The 27,774-nt window shown below is 39.6% G+C and overlaps 2 protein-coding genes across 3 annotated transcripts in view; one reads left to right on the plus strand and one right to left on the minus strand.

Moving 5' to 3' along the window:
* Positions 1 to 1,181, minus strand: part of SRP54 (signal recognition particle 54) — a 47,950-nt gene extending 46,769 nt beyond the window's left edge. Inside the window, exon 1 of one of the 2 annotated variants that reach the window (XM_001927799.7) lies at positions 584 to 1,181. The gene's annotated coding sequence lies outside the window, so the exon portion shown is untranslated. The remainder of the gene's footprint in view (positions 1 to 583) is intronic. The other variant, XM_005656302.3, reaches the window with a different exon arrangement.
* LOC100153150 lies at positions 846 to 27,038 on the plus strand. Its single transcript, XM_021099173.1, is given in 8 exon segments — positions 846 to 1,385; positions 15,892 to 16,013; positions 17,899 to 18,037; positions 20,047 to 20,168; positions 22,322 to 22,432; positions 24,271 to 24,377; positions 26,929 to 26,955; positions 26,957 to 27,038. Coding segments are annotated over 8 exon segments (792 nt in total). The 5' UTR covers positions 846 to 1,288; the 3' UTR covers positions 27,024 to 27,038.

The following is a 27,774-nucleotide window of genomic DNA, read 5'->3' on the forward strand; positions in this document are numbered from 1 at the left end:
ACCCTACAGATAAGAATGAGTAAATATTTTGTTGAATGAAGCATATGAAAGAACTAGGTGAGCAAAGCATCAAGAACGCCAATAGGGGAAAGAGCTTCAAGAAGTGGTTATTAGAGCCGAACGCTACAGAGAGAACCATCAATTTATCCTAAGTCATCAATGGCACTGAACTGATATCCCTTACTCATTTACTGAATGTCTACTATATGTGGGACGCTGGGTTAATTAGGCACAAGTTAACATGGAAAGATAAAATCTGGAACGCCTCAAGATTTTCAGGTAAGTAGCCTGAATCTAAATTCTTGATCAGGAAAACAAAACCAAGAGTCAGGCCTGCAACTGTTTACGTCTAACTTGGCTCAGGTAAGCCAGAAGACAATTTAAAAGGGTCACAGCGCATCTTTCAACAAAACTTCTGACGGGGGATACGAGATGAAAATGGGCCAGAACATCTCGGTCTCGGGGACGACAATTGGTGGCCTAGGAAGCCGATTCCCTCCGGAGTGTCTAGACCCCTAAGCAGCGACGGGGCTGCCCCTAGCTGCTACCCGGTAGTCAGGGGCGGGAAAAAGCAGACACTTACCGCAAAAGGCACCGCCACCGCCGTGGCCCAAAGGGGCCGGGAAATCCTTCGCGAAGCCCCACGCTGGGGGAGTAAACCCGGGAAAGCGAGGATCAGAAAGACAGGGGCGACCCCACAGCCCGACTTCCAAAACTATATAAACTAGGGTCCCAGCGCCCAGCACCGCGACGCCAACTCCCACCAGCTGGAAGACCGACGACTGCCACCGAACCTTCCGCCCAATGAGGAAACGTCACCACTCTGCGTAGTCCAGCCTTTCAAGAACAGGATACACTTCCGCTTCCGGGGCACCCGCCGCATTCCTTCGGTGCGCTTTATTGAAAGGGTTTTTTGAGTTGTTTGCTTTGCCGGTTTTTGACAGTCGTTTTTTATTGCTCCATAACTACAGCATTAAAGTTAGTATTAAGATACGAGGCTCTCTAGGGATGCCATCTCAGGAAAGAAGTCGGGCTTCCAGGCGCCACCTTAAGAAAAAAAATGACTTGCTGAGCACCACCAGCTAAGAGAGTAATTAGGAGAGATGGGGGTGCAATTGAATGTAGGGATTCCCGGGAGCACGTGAGAACTCCACGGAGGGGGCGGCGCTTAGGACTTTCTCAGCCCTGGGAGGCGGGTTCCACCTTGGGTCAAATCGGGTGTCTGGATCCTCCTCTGGCTGCGCGTGCGCGATGCAAACCTCCCCCTGCTCTTGTTTTCTGCTTCAACATGGAATTCCACTCCGCGAGGCAGGCGGTACTGCAGCTGCTTAATACGGTGGCTCCGGCGGACCTCCCAGCGCTGCTTCAGTGGATGCGAACTACCCGTAAGTGATCAGAACCAGAGGCAGGCGGTTGGGGCAAGGATATGCTGTGGGCGCCGACCTTGGGGACTCAGGAAGAGGCCTAAAGCCTTCCATAGGGTAGCTGTGCTGGTCTCCGCTCTGCTAACGGGGCTGGTCGTCGAGGGCACATCTCAAACTTTGGCAGGTTGAGTCCATTGTAGGATTGGGTGCAGGAAGACGTTGCTCTGGGTTTGTGATTCCGCTACAGACTTCAGACAAGCCGCTAGAGCCACCTTGTGTCTAACCCCTTTTATGAAGGGAAAATCAAAGGAGGGGTTAGCCTTCCCACAAATTTGGGACAACCATTAGGATCCTACCTGAAAACGCCCTTTGCAAGAGAGGTTTTAGGATATAGAGCTGGAAGTTTTAACCCTGCAGACAGAATCACATGTAGCTAGTGCATTTATTTTCTCAATTGTAAAATGGGCCGTTAATTTACTAGCAGTTTTTCCAGGATGGGGAAAGGGAGAAGAAAAAGGGAAAAAGGGAAAGGACCTTGATTTTTGAATAAGGTCCTTTTCCAGATGTGTGCCCCCCCCACACACAAAAGTAGAATAAGACAAGGATTTGTACTAATCACTTCTAGCCAGCATCAGTAATAGAGCTTCTAGCCAGTACAGTATGGCAAGAAAAGGGGTGGGAAGGAGGCATCTCCTTCTGAAACAGATGAATGGATAAATTGTGCTGTATTTTTGTATTGGAATATTGACAAATAAATGGAATAAAGTGTTTAATGTGTAACAGCAAGGATAAATTTGCTAAGCGAAATAAACCATATTGAAAAAAACCTGCATACCATATGATCCGATTTATATAAAATCAGGAAATTTCAAGCTAATTTATAGAGACAGAAAATACATCTCTGGGAGTTCCTGTTGTGGCTTACTGGGTTAAGAATCCAATTTAGTGTCGGTGAAGATTCAGGTGTCATCCCTGACCTCACTCTGAGTTAAGGATCTTGTGTTGCCACAAGCTACAGCGTAGATCACAGATGAAGCTCAGATCTGGTGTTGCTGTGGCTGTGCGGTAGGCCTCAGCTGCAGCTCCCATTCAACTCCTAGCCTAGGAACATCCATGTGTCACAGGTGTGGCCATAAAAGAAAAAAAAGAAAATACGACTCTGATGGCTGGGTGGGTGGAGGTTTGGAGAGAAGGAAGGATTACAAAAGGACAAGAGGAGACATTTAGTGATAATGGATATGTACACTTTCTTGATTATAGTGATGTTTCATGGTTGTATACATGTCAAAACTTAAGTAAGTGTACAGTTTAAATAAGTACAGTTTGCTGTATGTCAGTTCTACCTCTGTAAAGCTTTTTTCTTTTAGGGCCGCACCCACAGCATATGGAGGTTCCCAGTCTAGGGGTCCAGTCGAAGCTATAGCTGCCAGCCTATGCCACAGCCACAGCAACACAGGATCCAAGTCACATCTGCCACCTACACCACAGCTCACCGCAACACCGAATCCTTAACCCACTGAGTGAGGCCAGGGATTGAACCCACAACCTCATGGTTCCTAGTCAGATACATTTCCACTGCACCAAGACAGGAACTCCTATTCTCTCCTTTTGAATCTGAGTTGACTCTGTGACAGCTTTGGCCAAAAGAATATGGCAGAAATGACACCATGCCAGTTGCAGACCCAGGACTTAAGAAACTGGCAATTTTTCCTTCCTGTCTCTTGGAATGCTTGCTCAGGGAGAAGCTAGCCATTATGTATGTAGTCTGACTACCCTGAGATTTTCATATTGTCAGGAAGCCCCAGCTAGCTTATGGAGAGTAAGATGCCCATCCAGCCTCAGTGTTCCTGTCATCCTAGTCCAAGCACCAGACATGTGAGTGAGGAAGCCATCTGAGATATCCAGGCAGTTATGCCTTTGTGACAAATAATGTTGCTGTGAACATTCATGTGCAAATTTTTGTTAGCGTAAGTTTTAATTTCTCTGCATTTATGTCCAAGAGTACAGTTGCCAAGTCTTGTGGTAAGTGCATTTTAGTTTTGTAGAAACTGCCAAACTATTTTCAAGAGTGACTTTACCATTTTACATTTTCACCAGCAATGCTTGAGTAATCCAGTTTCTCTGCATCCTCACTAGCATTTGGCATTTTCAGTATTTTTTTATTTTAGCTAACCTATAGTTGTGTAGTGATAATGTCACTGGGTTTTAATTTCCATTTCCCAAATGGTGTTGAACACCTTTTCGTGTGCTTATTTTCCATTTGCATATCCACTTTGATGAAATATCTGTTCATGTCCTTAGCCCATTTTCTGTCTTGGGGTTTCGGGGTTTGTTTGGGGGTTTTTTGCCATGCCTGTGGCATGTGGAAGTTCTCAGGCCAGGGATTGAACCCAAGCCACAGCAGCAGCCTGAGCCACTGCAGTGACAATGCCAGATCCTTAACCCATTATGCCACAAAGGAACTCCTTTATTGTATTTTATATACATCATTTTGAGAGTTCTTTATATATTCTAGATGTAAGCCCTTTGTCAGATATGTGGTTTGCAGATATTTTCTTCCAATCCGTAATTCTCCTATTCATTCAGCAAATAGAGTCTTTGCAAGGCGAAAGTTTTTAATTTTGATGAGGTCCAAGTTTTCCATTTTTCCTTTTTGATGTCAAGCTTAAGATATCTTTGGCCCTATATCCTGAATATTTTCTCCTGTGCTTTTTCTTCCCTTTTTATTTAAAAATTATACATTATATCAGTTTCAGGATCTAAGGGGTTTTTTTTTTCTTAAAAGAATTGTGGTTTTATGTTTTACATTTAATTCTTTTGGATTCAAGTTGATTTTTCTAGAAAGTTTGAAGTTTAGGTTGAAATTCATTTTTCCTCCCATAGGTGTCCATTTGCTCCCAGTACCACTTGTTGCAAAGGCTACCCTTTCTCCTTTAAATTGCTTTTGCATATTTGAAAGTCAGCTGGACATTTTTGTCTGGATCTATTTCTGGATGCTCTATTTGCCCCCAGTACCACACTCTCTTGATTACTGTAGTATTATTATTTAGAAGTGTGTTGTTTGATTTCCAAGTGTCTGGAGATTTACCTGTTGTCTTTCTGTTACTTTGGCTCCATTATGGTCAGGGAAGATACTCTGTATGATTTCAGTTTCTTAGAATTTTTCAATATTTTTTTTATGACTCACAATATGGTTTGCCTTAGTGAATGGTCTGTAGGCACTTGGCAAAAACTGTATTCTACTTTGGTTTAGTGGAGTGTTTTACAAATTATCTACTGGATCTTGTTGGTTGAGGATATTTTTCAGTTCTATATCTTTGCTAATTTTCTGCCCAATAGTCCTATCAGTTGCTTAGAGTAGGGTGTGAAAGTCCCCAGCTAAAATTATGGATTTATCTTTATTCTTTCAGCTTTTGTTTCATGTATTTTAAGGTTCTATTGTTGGTACATGCACATTAATGATCGCTATCTTCTTGAGGGATTGATCCTTTTATCAGTATGTAGTGTTCTTCTTTGTCACTAGTAATTTTTTTTGCCTTAAAGTCTACTTTGTTTCATATTAACATAGCTACTTCTATTTTTTTTTTTTTGCTCCACAGATCTTTATTGAGCACTAACTATGTACTGAACACTTCTAATTTTATAAACTTAATCCAATTTTGCCACTCCTATTTTTTAACTAATGTTTGCACTGTATATTTTTTCCATTCTTTTAAATTCAGTCTTCCTGTCATTATATTTAAAGTCAGTTTCTGTTGACAGTGTACAGTTGTCTTTTCAATCTATTTTGCCAGTCCCTGTCTTTTGTTTGATGTATTTAGATCATTTACAATTAAACTGTTGATGTCTTAGAGCTTAAATCTAACATTTTATTTTTTGTTTCCTGTTTGTTCCTCCTGTTTTTCCATTTCTTTTTATCTCCTCTTGCCTTCCTGTGGGTTGATGGAACAGTTTTAGAGTTCTGTTCCTGTTTGTAGTGTTTCCAAGTATATCTCTTTGTATAGTTTTCTTCATGGTTACTCTGAGTATTACAGTATACATGTGTAACTTATCACCATCAGCAGTATCAGTGTTTTATCACTAGAATGAAGTATTGAAATTTTCCTTCCGTTTAGATCCATTTACCCTCACCTACTTTAAAAAAATGATTTTTATGTATTTCCTCTATGTACATTGAGCACTATACCAGATGGTTTTATAAATTGTGATTTAGGAGTTCCCGTCGTGGCGCAGTGGTTAACGAATCCGACTAGGAACCATGAGGTTGCGGGTTCGGTCCCTGGCCTTGCTCAGTGGGTTAAGGATCCGGCGTTGCCCTGAGCTGTGGTGTAGGTTGCAGATGCGGCTCGGATCCTGCGTTGCTGTGGCTCTGGCGTAGGCCGGTGGCTACAGCTCCGATTCAACCCCTAGCCTGGGAACTTCCATATGCCGCAGGAGCGGCCCAAGAAATAGCAACAACAACAACAACAACAAAAGACAAAATAAATAAATAAATAAATAAATTGTGATTTAACCATCAAATAGGATTTAAGAAACTAATGAGGAGAAAGATAATCTATTATATTTATTCTGTTTTACTCATCCTCTTGTTCTTTCATTTCAAACCTCCTGCTCTTTCTTTTCTGTTAAAGAGTCTCCTGTACCCAGTGTGTAAGGGTAGGTCTGCTGGCCACAAATTCTTAGTTTTTACGCATCTCAGGATGTCTTTACCTCTTCATTCCTGAAGGATAATTTCATCAGATATAAAATTTACAGTTTGTGGTACTTTTTTCTAGCATTTGAAAATAATTTTTAAATTCCTCACTCCCATGGTTTCCGACGAAAATTTCACTGTTGTTTGAACTGGTGTTTCCCTTTGGGTAATGAATCATTTCTCTCTGGTTTATTTTATGATTTATTCTTTGTCTTTTGTTTTTAGAAATTTATGATAATGTCATGTGAATTTCTTTGGGTCTGTCATGTTCGGAGTTTACTTAGCTTCTTAAATCTGCAGGTTTACATATTGCACCAAAATTTGGGGATTTTTTAGCTATATTTCTTTAAATACTTTTCAGCCCCAGATTTTTTCTCCTACTTCTGGAATGCTGATACTAATGTTAGGTCTTTTATTATTATCCCACAGAGCCTTGAAGTTCTGTTTAATTGTTTTTTTTTTTTTTTTTTTTCAGTCCGTTTTCTCTCTGTTGTACAGATGGAGTGAATTTTTTTACTAATCTGTCCTCAAGTTTAGCCATGCTGTTTTCTGTCATCTCTACTATTGAGCCCATCCAGCAGGTTTGGGTTTCTGGGTTTTGGGGGTTTTTTGGGTTTTTTTTTTTTTTTTTTTTTTCAGTTTCATAATTTCTATTTCTTTTTCTATAACTTCTGCTGGGATTTTCTGTTTTTTTTTTTTTTCACTTGTTAAAAGTTAATTCACAACTGCTTATTGAAGCATTTTTATGATGGCTGCTTTAAAATCCTTGTCTGAGAATCCAAATTTTTGATTAATTTGTATATCAGCATCTGGATTGCCAAATTCAAATTATGATTTTTCCTGTTCTTGGTATAAGTGATTTTCCATTGTATCCTGGATATCTTGACTGTATGCTAGAATAATTTCAATTTTATTCTGGATATTTTAGATATCATGCTGACTCATGATTCTAGTCAAATCTTTTATCTTTGTAGGCAGTTGTCCTATTTATGTTTAACCTGTTAGTTCCGATCTGCTTTTGTGGGCTGTAGCTCTGATAATTTAGTTTTCAGTGCCCTTGCAACACTATTCAGGTCTGCTCTGATTTTTGGCACTGCTGAGACTCCTGCTCAATCTATGCTGATGTTGCTTTCAGGGGGAAAGACAGTTTCTTGGGTTACCCTATGTCACTGAGCTACCTTCCACTAGTGGGGGTAGGGGGACATGCAGTACAGAGCCTTGTTTACTCTCAGCCACTGGGCAGAGGCTGGGAGACCTCAGGCCTGAAGTCTTTATTCTCCTGGGTAGAGGGCCTGGAAAGAGCAGCCTCCCCTATTGTTACCAATAGCCTGTCATTGCCCCAGGTGTGGAGTGGAGATTAGGGCTCCCCAGTAATCTTTGTTGTTCTTCCTCTTGCTTGGTCTTTGGTGAGAGAGAGCAGGCTTTTCTTTGTATTTGTCTCTGTTTTGTTTTTTCAGTCTATGGCTGTTGGTAGTTCTGGGATGTGGGCTTCTCCAGGGCCCAGTCTAGGCTACATGGAAAAGAAAACCCAGGAGGGAACTCACCGTGGTGACCTTCCTTCCTTCGGTCCTGAAATCCCTAGACAGTTTAGCTTTTTTTTCTAGCTTTCAGAGTCCTTTATGGTTGCCTGTTGATTAATTTCCAGGGCATTTAATTGTATTTAGAAGGGAGGGGAGTTCCCGTCATGGCTCAGCAGTAACAAACCCAACTAGTATCCATGAGGATGTAGGTTTCGATCCCTGGCCTTGCTCAGTGGGTTAAGCGATCCAGTGTTGCGGTGAACTGTGGTGTAGGTCGCAGATGTGGCTTGGATCCTGTGTTGCCATGGCTTTGGCATAGGCCAGCGGCTATAGCTCTGCTTTGACCCCCTAGCCTGGGAATTTCCATATTCATTGGATGTGGTCTTAAAAAAAAAAAGGGGGGGGGTAGAGAAACAGCGAGGAAAGTGGCCTTCTTGTCTAGGACAAGAAATCCCCTCAGTAAATTTTTAAAATTTGAATAAGTACTTCAGAATTATGTAAGATATGAATTAATAGTAGGAAATAATATAACCCAATGCTTAGTTGTCCATTTTAAGTCACTAGAGGTAAGGATATGGGTGAGTGAAGGCCATAGGTTGAGGGTAAGACTTCATGGAGGTGAAGTTTAGCAGGCCCTTATTGCAAAAAGCAAGGTCATACAGTTGAACAATATGAACAGGAAGAAATATGGAAAACGACTAAAGAGATTTGCCTGTCTTGAGCAAAAATTATGTTAGAGATTAATAAGAATAGAAAATAAGATGGTTAGGAGTTCCCATTGTGGCTCAGCAGGTTAAGAACCTGACACAGCATCCATGAGGATTCGGGTTTGATCCCTGGCCTCACTCAGTGGGTCCACAAACAGCGGCATAGGTCACAGATGCAGCTCAGATCTGGTGTTGCTGTGGCTGTGGCATAGGCCAGCAGCTGCAGCTCTGATTTGATCCCTAACCAAAGAACTTACATATGCCTCAAGTGTGGCAGTAAAAAGAAAATAAGGTGATTAGACTTTGGCGATAATAGAGGGCCTTAAAAGTCTAGAGTGATACATTGAAAATTAGAAAACTATCCCAGAGTTGTAATGAGAGGGAGTGACATGAAATGAAGTTTAAGCAAGACTAGTACAAAATAGTGTGCAGGATATCTTATGGTTGGAAGAAACTGATAATGCAGGAGCTAATGATGAGTTTGTAATGGTCCTCTAAGTACCTGCCTGTGAGGTAGTTGAAGTGGTAATAAAGTGGAAGTGGAATGCAAAAGAGAAAGTAATGGGATTTGATAACCTGATTAATATAAAAAGTGGGATTTGATTCATAGACTTTCAGTTTGGTGACTTCTGTTTCTCCATATGTTTAACTAAATATATGTAGAAAAATTTTAAAGAATGGGTTTTGCTCTTTATTTATTTATTTAATTTTGTCCCTTTTTTTTTTTTTTTGCCATTTCTAGGGCCGCTCTCGCGGTATATGGAGGTTCCCAGGCTAGGGGTCTAATTGGAGCTGTAGCTGCCAGCCTGCACCAGAGCTACAGCAATGCAGGATCCAAGCCACGTCTACAACCTACACCACAGCTCACGGCAACGCCAGGTCCTTAACCCACTGAGCAAGGCCAGGGATCAAACCTGCAACCTCATGGTTGGGGTTTTGCTCTTTAGACTCTCATACTGAGTGAAGTAAGTCAGAAAGAGTACGACAAATACCATGTGATATCACTTGTATCTGGAATCTAATATACAGCACAAATGAACCTTTCCACAGAAAAGAAAATCATGGACTTGGAGAATAGACTTGTGGTTGCAAAAGGGGAAGGGAAAGGAGGGGGATGGATGGGGAGCTTGGGGTTGATAGATGCAGACTATGGCCTTTGGAATGGATTAGCAAGGAGACCCTGCTGTGTAGCACTGGGAACTATGTCTAGTCACTTATGATGGAACCTGATAATGTGAGAAAAAACAATGTATACATGTATATGTAACTGGGTCACCATGCTGTACAGTAGAAAATTGACAGAACACTGTAAACCAGCTATAATGGGAAAAAATAAAATCATATTAAAAAGAAAAAAGAATTTTGCTCTTTAGAGAAGATCTTCTTTCTTCACTCCCTTCCCACCTACATATGTAATTTGATAAAAACCTTACTATCCTTAGGCAACACCTTTAATCTTTTTCCAGGCAACATACTATTACCACACATTCTGAAATAGCTATTATACATGTTAAAAGATGTTCAGCCTCACTAGTAATTAAAGAAATGCAAATTAAAACAACAAAGTTTGTTTTTATGGTACTAGTCAATGCTGTAAGGCTTTAATGAAATACATGTTCTTTTCTGATAGACTAAATTGTGTAAACTTTCAGGAAAGAAATTTCACATAATTTAGCAAAAGCCTTTAACATACTTAAGTACTTGTGAGAATTTATAATAAGGAAATAAATGCAGAGGCGCCGTATGGCAAAATGTTAGTTGCAGTGTTCCCAATTTTTCACAATTAACAACTCTATCTAAATTTATAACAGTAGGAGTGAATGTAGTATAGACATAGTGGAATATTACACAGCCTTAAAAAATAACGTTAAGGAATTTATTTATTTATTTATTTATTTTGCCATGCTCTTGTCAAGTGGAAGTTCCCAGGCCAGTGACTGAACCCGCACCACAGCAGTGACCCAAGACACAGCAGTGATAATGCTGGATCCTTAACCGCTAGGCCATCAGGGAACTCCTGAGGAATTTAATTTTAATAACAAAGTAAACACTATGTCAAATGAATTTCACTTTCTCACATTTCAGTAATATCCTGTCATATCATGCCTTTTTGACTGTTTTATAGCCATTATTAGGGCAAAAATATCTTGCTCTTGGGAGTTTCTTGTGGTGCAGCTGGTTAAGGATCTGGCATTGTCACTACAGCTGCTTGGGTCACTGCTGTGACTTGTGTTCAATCCCTGACCTGGGAACTTCCACATGCCATGGGCACAGCCAAAACAAAAATGAACAAAAATCCTATTTTTCTTTTCAGAAGTTATTTGTCAACTGCTGCAGATATTAAAACTAATTTTAGCTTTTCTTGAGCTAAAAATTTCCACAGTGCCTTTCATATAGTGCTCAACATGTATTAGCTATTGTTATGAATCTCTTGAAATTTTTCTTCTTAGAAAAGTGTACATATTTATGTATACAACCAAGCATGCAACTTAGGTCTTTTATGGACCACCTAAAGCCCATATACAGATCCTCTTAACTAGGACCATGGTGAAGAATCCCTGCTGTAACTGAAATGATTACTCTTGAATATACTTGAATCAATAGGTTGGCCAACCCTCATTTTCACTTGATATCCTTGGGGTTGAGTTTTCACTTAATACTGCCTTTTAAAAATAACTGAGTAACTTCATACACAATTTGATAATACCTCTCACCTTGACTGGTGATGCTCACATTAATTAGGAGGATTGACTCCCCAGTAAACTCGTTTAACTAAGGAGACAGCTGGAAATCTATTGTGATGGTTCGGAATTTGTGGCCCTTCCCATCTTTCATTTTTTTCAGCTTCCTCTAGCTTCCTAGATCTTCTATTTAAGATGTTTCCCCATGACCACCTCTTCTGAGTCCATTAATATCCCAGCAGCAGTAGCGATCAGAGCCCTAGATGGCAAAGGATATGGTTCCCTTATCATATGAGAAACCCTATGATAGATGGCAGAGCTAGGGAGAAGAGAAGACTAAGGTATAGGAGAGCTCTTGCTAGCCAGCCACCTTCTGAACTCCCTTAGGGAGACTATATAGTCTAAAAAGTCAGAATTAGATTTACAGTCAGTTTCCACCTCTACCACTTTCTGGTAGTATAACCTAAGACAAGTAACTTAACCTCTGACCTCACACTTTTTTTGTTATAAAATAGAAATGCTAATAGTATCACATATAGGAGTCTTAGTATCACATATAGGAGTCTTAGGATTTAATGACAGTGTTTGTCCATGGACAGGGAGGACAGACTTATGGTTGCCAAGGGGGAGAAGGGGAGGGACAGGGATGGACTAGAAATTTGGGCTTAGCAAACGCAAACTGTTACATTTAGAATGGACAGACGATGAGGTCCTATTGTTTAGCACAGGGAAATACATCTAGTCTTCTGGGATAACTGTAATGGAAAGGAATAAAATAAAAAAAAAGAATGTATATATGTGTATAACTAAGCCATTTTGCTATATATACAACAGAAATTAGCACAACATTGTAAATCAATTTTTTTTTTTTTTCAGTGCCGTACCCACAGCATATGGAAGTTCCCAGGCTAGGGGTCAAATTGGAGCTACAGCTGCCAGCCTGTGCCACAGCCACAGCAACGTGGGATCTGAGCCACATCTGTGACCTACACTGTAGCTCACGGCAACACTGGATCCTTAACCACTGAGCGAGGCCAGAAATAGAACCCGTATCCTCATGGATACTGGTTGGGTTTGTTACCACTGAGCCACAACGGGAATTCCCAGTTACAATTTTTTTAAAATGACAATTTTTGAAAAGCATTGTACAAAGCTAAGCATACTTCAGGTGCTCACGCCATAAATATCATCTTTACCACAGAGTTAAAGATGGTGCTTCCTGTTAGGCTGAAATTGGAAAAATGGGCTGATGCTATGGAAAGGTAGATTCTGGCTGAGCATGTGGAAGAAATGCTGTCCCCGAAGGTGTTCTAGTCCAGACTGAGCAACTGTCATGTTAGAGATGCGTAGATGAAGCCTGCCATTTGGTAATAGATCATGATTTAAATTCCCTGTTTATTGTATGACTCTTACAAGGCTGACCCAAATGAAAACTATGTTTTCTTAACATGACTGTTTATGCTACAGAATTAAATCCAAAGCAGTTGGGCTATGAAATATCTTAGTTTGATATAAGGAGATTTTGATTGGCTGCTTCAGTTACACCATTTACAAATAGAGAGAACTTGATAAAAACCACTGGTGTGAGTGATATTAGAATTAAATGTGCGTCATATAGGATTCCAGACAGTTTTCCATCTGTGGAGGGAAGCTAAGCAGAACTTAGGTATTAATTAACACTTTGAGAAAATTTAATTAGATTTTAAGAATACAATAAAAAAGGCCAGTTTTTAAAATTATTTTAAAGGCATCACAGAGGCTATTTAAGTCCCACCTATAACAATTTGGAATGAATCTTAATTGTATTTTTTTCTCTATAATTTATATTTTGCCTCCTTCGAGAAAGAATTTTTTTTTTTCTCTTTTTAGGGCCACACCAACAGCATATGGAGGTTCCCAGGATAGGGGTCCCATTGGAGCTGTAGATGCTGGCCTATGCCTCAGCCACAGTAACGCTAGATCAGAGCCACATCTTCGACCTATGCCACAGGTCATGGTAACTCTGGATCCTTAACCCAGTGATCAAGGCCAGGGATTGAACCCACGCCCTCATGGATACTACTCGGGTTCGTTAACCATTGAGTCACGACAGGAACTCCCTAGAAATAATTTGAAGCAACAGTTTAAAACATTATACTAGAGAGGTGGGAAAGAAAAAAGAATGAAAAGGCTTTTCTACATTAGTTCAGGGAGCCAAATAATATGTCTTTGTATTAGTCAATAATATATCTTTGTATTAATACTATTGCTCAGAGAGAATTTATGCAGAGAAAGAATGTCTGTATGTAGGGACACAGAGTGGAAAAAGTGAAGAGTACCTTTATTTAGAGGCAAAAACCTAGGTTTATTTCTTGTGCTACTATTGGCCTGCTTTGTAACTTTTCACAATTCATTTAACCTTAGAAGACTCAGTTACCTGCTCTGTAAATCAAAGAATGTAATCTTGCTTTTTGTTCTCCTCACATGGATACTGTAATACTTAAATGACCTAGTTTCTTATGTGAAAGAACTTTGCAAACTCTAAAATATTATCCAAATTGTAATTGTTATTCGTGACACGAAAATAGCATTCTCACCCAGCACAAGAACTATTATGTTTAAGAAAGAAATCATAAACTTACTTGAAAACAGCTGAAGATTTGGGGGGTAGGGGATATGGGGCTGGGTGATATTTTCTTCAGAATCTCATTTTCCTTCTATAGCTATTTTAAAACAGTAAGAAAACGCAATCCCCTTGAGGTCCTTTACTCTAGCAATAATTCAATATAAGAAAGTCTTTTAGGAGTTCCCGTCGTGGCGCAGTGGTTGACGAATCTGACTAGGAACCATGAGGTTGCAGGTTCCATCCCTGCCCTTGCTCAGTGGGTTGACATCTGGCGTTGCCGTGAGCTGTGGTGTAGGTTGCAGATTCGGCTCGGATCCCACGTTGCTGTGGCTCTGGCGTAGGCTGGCGGCTACAGCTCCGATTGGACCCCTAGCCTGGGAACCTCCATGTGCTGTGGGAGCGGCCCAAGAAATGACAAAAAAAAAAAAAAAAAAAAAGAGAAAGTCTTTTAAAGGAGTTCCCTGGTGGCCTAATGGTTAAGGATCCAGTATTGTCACTACTGTGGTGCTGGTTTGTACCTGGCCTGGGAATTTCTGCATGCCGTGTGTGTGGCCAAAAAAAAAAAAGTCTTTTAAGAAAAAGGTAAAATGTTTTCACTAGTAGTCCTTTGCAGGTTACTATTTGATATTCAGGCCATAGCTAACTTTTAGAGTTATTTTTCTTCCAGATAAGTCACACTGTACTTAAAATTATGTATGAGCTGCTTAGAAATCGTATCTTTGTAAGCTAATTTTATCAAAATTTAGGAGTTCCTGTTATGGCTCAGCAGTTATGAACCTGACTAGTATCCATGAGGATGCAGGTTCAATCCCTTGCTCAGTGGGCTGAGGATCTGACATTGCCCTGAGCTGTGGTATAGGTTGAAGACAGGGCTTGGATCCCACGTTGCTGCGGCTGTGGTGTAGGCTGGCAGGCTATTCAGCCTCTAACCCAAGAACTTCTATACGCCTCAGGTGTGGCCCTAAAAAGCACAAATAAATAAAATAAAATAAATTTAAAAACATAGGTAAATCAAAACAACAGAACAATGAACACCATTTTTATACCCTTACCTAGATTCACCAACTGTCGGTCTCTTACTTTCTCTGTCTTTATTGCTGTGTACATGTGCATGCATACATACATACACTCCCTCTTTGCCAGATTATTCATAAGTAGGCCACAGCCATCAGAAATGTACTGTGGTTTTTTGGGGTTGTTTTTTACCATTCTGCGCCTGTGGCACGTGGAAGTTTCCAGGCCAAGAATGGAACCTGCACCACAGCAGCGACCTGAGCCGCTACGGTGATAACACCGGATCCTTATTGGCTGCGCAACAAGAGAACTCTCAGAAATGAGCTGTTTTAATGATCATTTTATCTGCTGTTCAGATGCAGCAGAGCACCTAGATTCTTGTAAAGTTTATTATATAGTTGGTGCCAGCCATTAGTGCTTATTATTGGAAGCCTTAGGTACAGTTTATCGGAGGCAGGGATACTCAGATTAAAGTTTTCTTGGAATTCCTGCTGTACTGCAGTGTTAAATATCCAGCATTGCTGCAGCTGTGGCATTGATTGCAGCTGTGGCTTGGATTCCATCCCTGGCCAGGAACTTGCATTTGCCACGTGCGCAGCCAGAAAAAAAAAAAAAAGTTATCTTCTTAGTAATCCCTGTGTCATGCCTCCTAGACATGTAAGATCTGTATGGTTATAGAAGGAATATTAGGCTACTTACTGGTAAGCTTAAGACCCTAAAAACCAATGGCAGTGCATTTCTTAAGTAAAAATAAAGTAGTGAGGAGTTCCCATCGTGGCACAGCGGAAATGAATCCGACTAGGAACCATGAGGTTGTGGGTTCGATCCCTGGCCTCACTCAGTAGGTTAAGGATCCGGCATTGCCGTGAGCTGTGGTATAAGTTGCAGACATGGCTCGGATCCCACGTTGCTGTGGCTGTGGTATAGGCCAGCTTCTACAGCTCCAATTAGACCCCTAACCTGGGAACCTCCATATGCCACGGGTATGACCCTGAAAAGACCATAAATAAATAAATAAATAAAGTAGTGAAAGTACTACATAAAGTAGTAAAAAGTTTTATATTTTTAAAATGCCTATGTTGTCTACAGCAAATTAAATTAGTCAAATTTTATATTTTTAAGCAGTTTGGGAAAAGGAAAAAACTCTGTTTTCAATGGAACGTTTGTTAGAATTTGAATATTTCATTGGTTAGAAGGTTTATTGTTAAAAATTGATGCTGTTGAATGGAAAATACTCATCCATTATGATCGCAGTCTAGGTATGACTACAATCATAAAAGCTATTTCTTGCCTTTTTTTTTTTCCAGGAGATTTTGATGAATTCACTCAAGACAATAATGATATTATGTTGAAAAATATAGCAGAAGACCTTCGAAATTGCTTACCTCTAGAAACCATGCTTTCCTCTGAACAGCTTGCCCTCCAAAAAGTAAGTATATTATATTAATTTACTCTTTGTGCTACATGAGGATTTGCCTGTTCCTCCCTAACCCCATTACCTCTCCAGTCTAATTAGTCCTGAATTCTGCTTTTTCATTTGGTGCTTCAACCATGTGCTCAATTCTTTTGAGTCCATAACTCTCTGATTCGCTAGTACCATTGGTTCAACAGATGTTTTTAGAGGGTGTCCTGTTTGACAAGCTCTCAATGACCCACCTCTCCAAACCCCTCAAATCAAGGCCCAGCAATATCTGTCCCTGCCTACATCATTGTCCTAGTTTTCTCTTCCCTGTTCCATTTCCCTGGCTTTTATCAAGGGTGAAGTTCACCCCCTTTGTTTCCCTCTCCTGCTTTTGCATTGCACAGTTTTTGCTTATTCTTCCATTCCTTTATTCCTAAGATTATTTAGTTCTCAGTTGTCCTCTCCAGACAACCCTCCAGATCCCAACTTTTATGGGATACATATGCCATGAATATTGTTTCCTAAAGCAAAGCTCATAATTTCTTCTTCTTCCAGTAATCTGAAAGTAGCAGTCCTCCATGTGGTTTTTCAGCATGTAAATTCCTGAGCAGAGACACTAAATCCTGTACATTTTGAGTAGTTATGTGCACGTCATGAACATTCAGTAAATCTTAGTAAATATCCAGTCATTCACAGGAGGAAAACTGGATAGTATAAAAACTGAGAGAAATATTTATAACATAGTTTGGATGTTATTAATTAAACAGTCTTATCAGTGTCATGAAGTGTTCATTGTATGTTATTGCTGGGCCCAGAGTCCCCATCCCCCCAAATTGTTTTTCTCTTCCCTTGTTTCCTTCTGGTCCTTTTATATGTTCGTACATTGTACATACTTATAAATTTGTGTATGTGTGTAGATATAATTTTGAGAATTTCCAAGCATTACCACTAAAGTAGAATGAATCAGACATTTTTTCTCTGTGGCCACTTACATTTTTTGTTTGTTTGTTTTTTTGTGGTTTTTTGTCTTTTAGGGCTGCTCCAGTGGCATATGGAGATTCCCAGGCTAGGGTCGAATCAGAGCTACAGCTGCCAGCCTACGCCAGAGCCACAGCAATGCGGGATCCAAGCCACATCTTCGACCTACACCACAGCTCACAGCAACGCCAGTTTCTTAACCCCCTGAGCAAGGCCAGGGATCAAACCCACAACCTCATGGTTCCTAGTCGAGTTCGTTAACCACTGAGCCACGGTGGGAACTCCCTGTTGCCGCTTACTATATTATGTACCACCAGTATTAATAAAGGGTTATTATTTGTAAGCATGAAGTTTTACTAACATTTTTATTATTTGTAAACTTTGCTTCTATGCAGAAGAAGAATTACTTGTTAAGTGATTTGTTGGGCAAGACACCAGCATGTACTAGAAGACCTAGTGTTAGTTTCCACTCCCCCCCTTTTTGGGGGGCCATGCCCTGGCCAGGCATGGAACCCACGCTGCAGCAGCGACCCGAGCCACAACAGTGAAACACTGAACCACCAGGAAACTTCAACTCTTCCCCGTCTTAACTAACTATTATCATTTCTTTGGAGAATCCTCTCTGGGTATCAGTTTTTTTATTTGTGAAATACACTACTCAGAATGGACAAGATGGTCTCCATATCCTTTTTCAATTATTCCTCTTTCTCATAGCCATGTTTTACATCATGACAGGTCAAATAACAAGTTGCTTGTGTCTCAGAAATAAAAGAAGAGCAGAGTTGCTGACTTCCATAGCGAAACTTGTCTTTCTGGGCTTTGTTGTTGCTCTCAGAATTTCAGCATATGAACCACTGATGTTTTGCCTTATTTAGCAATAAAAGAGACTTCTTTTGTACTTTGTTTCTTTTGATGTTTTTCTTCTCTCCACCAGATACAGCAGCAGCCAGAACCCACAGTTCACGTTGATGCATTCCTTTATGATGAAGACTTTATTGATTCATTATGTGAGCAAGGAAAAATGAGCAGAAACTACTGTATGGTGTGCGGCTCACACCAGACAGCGCCCTTAGGTGGGCATTCAAGCCTACAAACCTGACGACTCCATGTGTCCTTACATGTCATGAGCTTGCAAATTCTTGACCAAACGTTCACTGTTTTTGAAAGCAAAAAGGCCAACCTGGGAGTTCCCGTCGTGGCGCAGTGGTTAACGAATCCGACTAGGAACCATGAGGTTGCGGGTTTGGTCCCTGCCCTTGCTCAGTGGGTTAAGGATCTGGCGTTGCCGTGAGCTGTGGTGTAGGTTGCAGATGCGGCTCGGATCCCGCGTTGCTGTGGCTCTGGCATAGGCTGGTGGCTACAGCTCCGATTCAACCCCTAGCCTGGGAACCTCCATATGCCGCGGGAGCGGCCCAAGAAATAGCAACAACAACAACAACAAAAGACAAAAGACAAAAGACAAAAAAAAGGCCAACCTACAGCATAGCCATTACCAATGATTGCAGTCAGGGAAACTAAATAGAAACATTTTCAAGAAAGGCTAGACCACTTCATGTCTCCCAGGAGGGTATTTCTGCTTTTCACTGAACATCTTCAATCAGAGGTGACTTTTCAGGTCCACAAACTAATCGGAAACGGTTGAATACAGGGAAACTGACTCAAACTTTCCATACTCCAAAGAGATTCATATTTAACCATAATGCTGATTTACTTCAGTGAGAAATATAACTGTCAAGGGGCCCAAAAACATTCTCCTCTAGAGATATCTACTTGAGAAGTCAGATGGTAATCGGATATTGTCAAATGGTCATAGACTCAGAAAACAGAGTTAGATACTCTTGAGAGTTTGTTGAGGCCATGATTTGACCTAGTGGAGCATCTGCAGTCCGTAACACAGAACATCTCTTGTGATAGATCTACTACATCTCTGTCTTTTAGATGAGGCACCCATGTTTCAACTAGAAAGCTATGACTGACTCCATGCTGCTAAGATGTTAAACTCTTCTGTTCACAATATTTTTTTTATTCAGATGATATGATTGTCTAGGCTATTACTTTTTCTCCTTTCTCTCTCTTCTCTCTTTTTTTTCTCAGCCATCCCCACAGAATATGGAAGTTCCCAGGCCAGGATTGAATCCCAGCCAGAGCTGCAGCCTGTACCACAGCTGCAGCAACACCAGATCCTTAACCCACTGTGCCAGGCTGGGGGTAGAACCCGAGCATCCACAGAGACAAGCCAGATCATTAACCCACTGCACCACAGTGGGAACTCCCTCTGGGCTATTATTTTAAACATGCTATTTCAGTCTCCCTGCTCACTTAGATTTAGAGGTATTGCTTAGAGTAGGTAAGTAATACTGTTCTCATGTTATTGATCTCAGATAATATCATTCTCAACAGTTTACTACTACCAAATTTGAAATATGTTGTTAATACAAATATATTGTACTTATAGTTGGGGGATTAAACTGCCCAGGTTGACTGGTTTAAGATTCTGTTGTTAGATAGTACTTAAGATTTCCATTTGAAGTAGTTGAAATTCACAGAATAGAAAAGGACTCAGATGAGAACAATAGAGGCAAAACTAAAAAGTGAATTGTAATTATATTCTAACACCGTAACACCATAATTTGTAGAAATTTATAGAAGACCTATGTTTGACAAAAATTTGGAGATTAAGATCCATTTTCCCATAAAAATCAGGTTGTAAATAGTGACTGGGTACCCAGGCCAGCCCAGATAACTGTAACTCCTCGTAGGGAAAGAGGAAGGGAAAAACCAAGGACAGCCTAAAGCAGGAGCAAGAGGGAAATGCAGGGCACCAGGGTGGGACAGGCAGCTGAGTAGCAATTCCCTGGGGGCCTCTTAAATGTCATAGACTTCGTGTTTGTTCTTGTGTCATACAGCTCAGAGTGACTGCAATATTACCACATTGATTTTTTTTTTCTAAATCAGCTCTGAATGGCTTTCATTAATGAAGAAAAACATGAAATATACTTTATAGGTGAAAGGATTAGAAATGCAGAATAGAATTGTTAATCCCCCAGCAAAATTTAATGTTTACTCTGTTCTAATTCTCCAGGGTTTATTTCTCATTCCTTCTCTCTCATGGAATTGAAGTTCATTTATCATCACGTGCTCCCTGATCTGTCGGGAAAGGTCTTGGTTGACGTTGGCTCCAGGCTTGGCACCGTCCTTTATGGGGTAAAGTCCAGCTTGTGGACATACTCAACATTTGGAAATACTTTCTTCTCCTACTAGCAACACTTTTGCCTGCCACCATCCAAGGTGACAGCTTGGCTTTATTTATTAAAGTAACAGAATAATACTGTTAAAATAGTGTATTGAACTTGGACTTTCAAAGGCCAGCTCTCTGATTGCTTTACTGGTTTGTTTCTGCGACATAAATGAAGGAATAGCAGCAAAACAAAAACAGGTGACCCTCATAACACTTTGCTCTTTTGTCACTCACCCACTGCCCTCTAACTCCGTTCTCTTTTTCCGGACTGAAATAGTATGCTGAGCTTTGATAAGAGCTCTTATAAAACTGACAGATTTATTTTACCTAAGAAATTGCATACAGCTATTAGCAAGTCACCTAACACCTCTGGGCCTCAAGTTCCTCACCTGTAAGTGAGCAGACACATCTTTCTCTAGTTTTCTATGATCCAAAGTTAGAATGTAGACTTTTGTTTCTGAAATGTCACTTCAGTGTGGCTTTTTTTTTTTTTTTTTTTGCTTTGCTTTTTAGTGCTGTACCTGTGCCATATGGAGGTTCCCAGGCTATGGGTCTTATCGGAGCTACAGCTGCCAGTCTACACCACAGCCACAGCAACACCAGATGTGAGCCACGTCTCCGACCTACACCACAGCTCACAGCAACGCCTGATTCTTAACCTACTGAGCAAGGCCAGGGATTGAACCTGCAACCTCATGGTTCCTAGTCGGATTAGTTTCCGCTGTGCCACGACAGAACTCCCAGTATGGCTTTTTAAAAAAATTCACATCATGAGTTTTTTACTGTTCTTAAATGCTTTTACCAAAAAACTGAAATGTGGTTTCTGGTTGTCATTAGCAGACTTGTTCAAACATGTGGCCAACAGCAGTAGAGGTTCATGCCAGAAAAAGGCACTATCAGTTCCAGCATCACTGCCTGCTTAAATAGAAACAGTTAACTCTTTAATGCTTCACTTATTGTTCAGTGTTGACTTTTATTCTGTAATTGGGAAAGACTGCCATGAGAGAAAGTAGAGTTTGTCAAATAGCTTTGTTTGGAGAACATGAGAGATTATGATTGTTTACCATATTTCGTTCACTCTTACTAATTCTGTGATTTGCTAGCAGAGTATATAGCTGAAATGATTGTGGCTGTGCATGTATTTGGCAGTGTTAATGAATATTATCATTTTTCTCAGTATTAGGTCACTGAGTCAAAAACTTTTTGAGTATTTATATATGCTTTGTTGAACATATTCTAAAAATCCACGATGAGCTATAACAATAAATTTAGTTTACACGGAGTTCCCTGCTGTGGCACAATGGGATTGGCAGCATCTTAGGAGCTCTGGGTGGCAGTTTCCATCCCTGGCCCAGCACAGTGGGTTACAGATCTGGCATTGCTGCAGCTATGGCTTAAGTTGTTGCAACGACAGCTCCAATCTGATCCATGGCCTGGGAACTCCATATGTCTTGGGGTGGCCCAAAATGAAAGAAAAAAAAATTTAATTTACACAGTTATAGTTGATATAAAATGATCTTCAGAATATGATTCAACCTTTTTCATGAGAATATTTTTATTATAATAAAAAACACATACATAATAATATATAGTCAGTTCTTGATGATTCTTGTTAACTTATAGTTATCTTTGGCAAATTGCCAGACACCAGGCTGACTTCCCTAAGACAAACAGGACATACCTCCAGCTACCTTCCTCTTATGTCAGACTGTGCATGAATTTCCATTATATTTCCCACAGGTTAATGCCTTTCTTGCTTTCCCCTGATGTAACTTCCCAAGAAATTACAGAAATAGGGTATTAAATAAAGAATCATACAGATGTGATCACTTTTCTCATTTCCAATTTTGTTGAATGTAGAGTTTTATTGGAAAAAGTTAAGAAATCAATCTTTAAAATATAATTATTTTTAAATAATGGAAATTAATAAGCTACAATCAAGATCTTGATGAATAAGAGCCAAGTTCTTAGAGTTGTTTTACATAAATTATAAAATGTTATATATCCTTTTATTTTTATTTTTCTGAATTCTGCTTTTAAAAGTTTGACTTCTTAAGTAGAGATAAACCCACAACTAAAAGTCAATTATTTCACTTCATAATGTGTTTTCATATCTTAGGGTTATCTTTACAGTTCAGCATCACAGCTATTTGGAGTGGAATTGAATGGAGACTTTTGCCAGTTGCAGGATATGATCATAAAAAAGTACCAGTTCACTGACAGAATAAAGGTACCCTTTTAAATATTTATTCTGTTAGCCATGTTATAGAATAATTTGGCCGGAATTCTTCAGAATTGGAGTTGGAAAATCTTTTTGAATATTTTTTGTTTCTGTTCTGTGGAAATAGACTGAATTAACTTAATATTTAAAACATTAATAATAAAGATGAATGTGAATGTTCCACCCACATTTTCTCTTCCTCCCTAATTTTATTAGAAAATAGAATTTTTTTTCTTAATTTTCTTCATATCAACTATAGTTTTGGTAGCAGCAATTTTGAAATTCTCGATGTTGGTGAGAAGTATATTTAACTCTGTTGAAAGTAAGCAAATAGGTTAAGTAGTGCTCACAGTTCTTTATCTTCTTTTTTAAGCTTTTAAGAGGAATTGTGGGTGCCACAGAATTGCAGTTCATGGGAAAATGATGCCCTGGTTTGGGCTATGACAGAATTTTCTCTTTTCTAAGGGGGAAGGAAGTTTTTGGTTTTTTGGTAAAAGCAGCAATCTTTATTTCACTAGTGATCCTACACTTCTAATAGCAATGTACACAAATATTGAGTATCTAAGGGTCTTTGAAGTTAAGTGTAATCTAATAATGAAAGACATGTTTTAGCAAGGTTAAGGAGCTATCCTTTCCCTTTTCTATAGAAGGAAAATTTTTCAATCTCCTTCCATTCTTCCTTTTTTCTCTCCCTCTCTTATCTTAAAAATTGAGAGGCAAATAATCAAAGAGAAGTCGTTGTCCAATAATAAATTCATGAATTTTTCTCACTATTCTGTATGTAATAAACAAAAACACACTGCTCTTACATGATCAGGATCACATGCCTAACAGAATGTCAATTTAATTAGAAATTGAGACTTAAACTTATGAATATTATTTATTTGTAAGACTAAATTCTTTTTTGGAAAAAATCACATGATACAAAGTAAACTTTTTCTTGCTTTTTAAAATAGAAGTTATTTGCTTTGCTCTTGAGCAAACAAATGTTTCCTCTTATTATCTTATCTACAAGACTTGTTGATTATAGTATAAGTTAATTTTTTGAGGTATATGGTTTTCCAACAAATTGTTTTGTTTGCTTTCTTAGATCATATATTCAAGTGAATTTTAGATGAAGAGTCAGACAAGGCGAGTTAACATTGTATTAAAATTTATGGTTTATTTGCTGTGTTTTGTTTTCTTTATAGGGCTGTACCTGCAGCATATGGAAGTTCCCAGGCTAGGGTCAAATTGGAGCTGCAGCTGCCAGCCTGTGCCATAGCAACTCCAGTTCCAAGACACAGCTGCGATCTATGCCACATGCCACAGCTCGGCAACACCAATCCTTAACCTGCTGAGCAAGCCAGGGAGTAACCCAATCCCATGGAGACTACACTGGTTCTTAACCCACTGAGCCACAATGAAACACCAAGTTTACAATTTATAATACTTTTAAAATTACATGATCCAATTTGATTCTGTGAATCAGGACAGACGTTACTATTTGTTTATGAAGACATTGACTACCTAAAGTAAAAACCTAGTTGATCATGGAGCCAGAGTTTGAACCTAGTTCTTTGACTCATAATAGCAATAGAGTGGGAAAGGCTCTGAACTGGGAGTCAAAAGAGTACAATCATGACTACATAAGTAAATCCATCTAAAACAAAATTTTCACAGGTTTATGTCTTTTTTTAGATATTAAGTATCTTCCATATGCAGTAGTGTTAAATATTCTGTTTTCCCATTTTAAGAAGTGTGAATCTCCTATACTGCCTCACAACATCATTGATCCAATAGATATTTCTTATGTGGTTATATGATACGCTATCTTTGTTCTCTTATGTGAACTCATTCTCCTTTAGGTTCTTCATGCAGACATCTGTACACAAGATTCACTTCTTCAAAATGCTGATGTTACTGTAATGAATAATGTCTTTGAATATTTTCTTAATGAGACAGAACAGGCCAGGTACGTTATGTATTCAAGCACGATATCTGTTCTTAAGATATATCCAACAAAATATGAAAAGGAATTGGTAGAGGAGTTCCTGCTGTGGCGCAACAGGATTGGAGGCGTCTTGGGTGCGCTGGGACGCAGGTTTGATCCCTGGTCCAGCACAGTGAGTTAAGCAGTAGAAAAATTAGCAAATCTGTCATCACTTTTCTGACTTCTCATCAGAACTTATAGGTTCCTCTAGTTATAAAATTCCTGTAGTCTGAGACACCGATTTTCTGGTCATTTAGGCTTGCTGACTTGTTTATCGTAGTGACATATGTATACTTTAGATGTAGAAAAGCTCCTTTCCATATGTATGAAGGGGCATTACATTCATATAGTTCATCAGTGAGATTTTCTACTGCTGAGAAATAAAAATGCATGTAATTACAGACCATAAACAGTTAATACGGAGTGGAATCCTGAATGGCTAAATGTCTTCATCCTGCTACCCCTTCTATATTTTCTGTGTCTATCTTCGTTTCTCTCTCTCTCTCTGTCTCACGCACACACACACAAATATCTGTTACTTCTAGGTTCAGGTTAGGATAAAATTAACAGCGTAAGAGTTCCTGCTGTGGCACAGTGGGTTAATGACTCAGCTTGTCTCTGTGGAGCTGCTGATTCAATCTCCAGCCTGGCACAGTAGGTTAAGGATCCAGCATTGCCGCAGCTGTGACAAGGGTTGCAGCTCAGGCTCAGATTCCATCCCTGGCCTGGAAACTTCCATTTGCCACAGGACAGGCCCAAAAAGGAAAAAATAATAAAATAAATAAATAAAAAGAAACGAGTTCAACAGAAAGCTAATCATATAGTCAAAGCTCTGCCAGAATGAGTGATGATTTTTTGGTCACAGGCTAAAGACTTAAAAAGAAATGTGAGCAAAGTTGTTTTAATCATGGCACACTCTTTAAGCTTAGTTTCCAGTGGTCAAAGTGTATTTAGCTTTTTACCTGTTTAAGTTCATGACAAGTAGCCAAAACATGATATAACTGTTGGAGAATGAAATAATACTAGGTTTATGTTGTATAAGAAGTTAAAAGAGAAAAACACCTTAAACTCTTTGGAGAGTCATATAGGAGGATTTTCGAATGCTGAAGAATGACAGACACTACTGGTCAACTGATACTATAAGCTACAGCATGTTGGTTTGTTTAAAAGCTATCTTGGTAATTCATTCACAAACTCAGCATGACTCACCCAATAGGTATTGACCACATGCGTTAGGTCAGTCATTTCTCCAAATTAATCTAGTGCAGTAAGTTCTAAATACAAGTGTTTATAGCCTCTCATGGTTAATTATCTTCATCATGAATAACACACAGAGAAAGTTTACAAGATTCTGATATCGGAATCATTCTGAAAACTATCATTTATGTTATTATTTTATTTTGTATTTTTTTATGTCTTTTTTTCTCAGATGAACAAAAACTACTCATCGTTCATGATCTATTTAGCCTTCATTCTGCTTATTCCTTCTGTATGTCCATGTCTAGAGTAATATCATTAAAAGAATATTTGTATCATTTTGCCTAATAAGCTCCAGAAAGTACTAAACCCAGTAACCATTGCTATAACTAAAATTAACATAAGTGACACTCCCCACCAGCCCCACTGCAGGGGATCCCTGCTTTGCTTGACCCTTGCTCCCCAGTAGTGGGGTGTACCCTCAAGACTCATGCACACAGAGTTCCCATCGTGGCTCAGCGGAAACGAATCTGACTAGTATCCATGAGGATGCAGTTTCAATCCCTGACCCCACTCTGTGAGCTGTGTTGCAGACTCGGCACAGATCTGGCATTGCTGTTCCATGGCATAGGCCAGTGGCTGCACCTATGATTTGGGGGTTTGGGAACCTCCACATGCCATGGGTGCAGCCCCTAAAAAGACCAAAAAAAAAAACTCAAGCACAGTGTAGAAATCCCATTCATGTCTGCACCACAGGTTAATCAGAACTGGTCAGATACTGCCTTCTGATACATGCACATGGCATGCCATCGTGCTTTCAACCTGGCTGATCCTACTACCCTTCTCAGGTGCTGTACTGTCCAGAAGTCTTTCCATCAAATATTTCCAACAGCCAAGTCAAGTGTGATTTCACTCTTGATGTTATTTTAAAACATCTAATCCATATATTATGCTCTTATGGTGAGTCAGCTTGTTTTCTTGCTTCTATGGCCTTTCTTCATAACTCTTTCCCACGTACACCCCTCAGCCCTGTTCCCTTCTGCAGAAAGTTTGACAGTTCAAAGAATTTAAGGGCTTTAACACCAATTCACCTTTGACTTCTGTATCAGGTCTGAAAATTCCTTTTGGCCTTACTCAATTCCTTATATTAGCTCTAATCCCTATTCTTGTTAAATCTCCTTAAACATCCCTTTCAAACTGAATTTACCAATTTCTTAGTATGTTGTTGTGGTCTCTTCCTGCAGGCAAACATTTTTGCCCATTTAGATTTTCATCCTCATTTTTAAAAAATATCTAGTATCTGGCCAAGCCTAATATGTAAGTCTTTAATGTTTAGAGCCTGGGAGTATATCAGCCATAATGTAAAAACAAGGATCGTTACTAGTGAAGTGCCAAGTCTTGAGAGTCTCTCTCAGGTCTTCAGGTATGTAAGCCTCTTTTCCAGCTTTTGGGCTTTTTGTTTGTTGTTTTTTTGCTTTTTAAGGCCACAGTTGTGGCATATGGAAGTTCCAGGCTAGAGGTCCAATCAGAGCTACACCTGCCGCTGACCTACACCACAGCCACAGCAACCTGGAATCTGAGCCATGTCTGCGACCTCACCACAGCTCATGGCAACGTCAGATCCTTAACCCACTGAGTGAGGCCAGGGATCAAACCGCAACCTCATGGTTCCTAGTCGGATTCATTTCCACTACACTCTGTCGGGAACTTCTAGCTGGTTTTATTGTCAAAACTTTTCTCTTGCTTTTTTCCAATATTCTAGAAATGTCTCTCTGAATATGGTACAGATGATAGAAAAAAGAGCAAAACCTATGGCTTAAGAACTGGTTCATGTTTGTTCCCTGGCCTCAAGAGCTCTGAAATTTAATTCTGATTGATAATAGATTCCTTTGCTTCTCCACCAATTTTTCCAACTGTGGGTTACAGTTTTAGGTTAACAAATGCTACTAATATTTGTAAGAGACTTAGGACACCCACATCATAACCTTTTCCCTGAGAACAAAGAAACAGAGTTGTTCAGGCTTCTAAAATCAGTATGTGGCCTGGGGACCCATACCCTGAACACAGTTCAGCTCCTAGTCAGTTTGAAATCTTGCACAGACTGCTTCTATGTCCTCCAATCTCTGCACAAAATAAGGCTGATCTTTAATAAGATTCAACCCAATACACTGACTCTTTTTAT

Source organism: Sus scrofa, chromosome 7, assembly GCF_000003025.6.
Source record: "Sus scrofa isolate TJ Tabasco breed Duroc chromosome 7, Sscrofa11.1, whole genome shotgun sequence".
NCBI lineage: Eukaryota > Metazoa > Chordata > Mammalia > Artiodactyla > Suidae > Sus > Sus scrofa.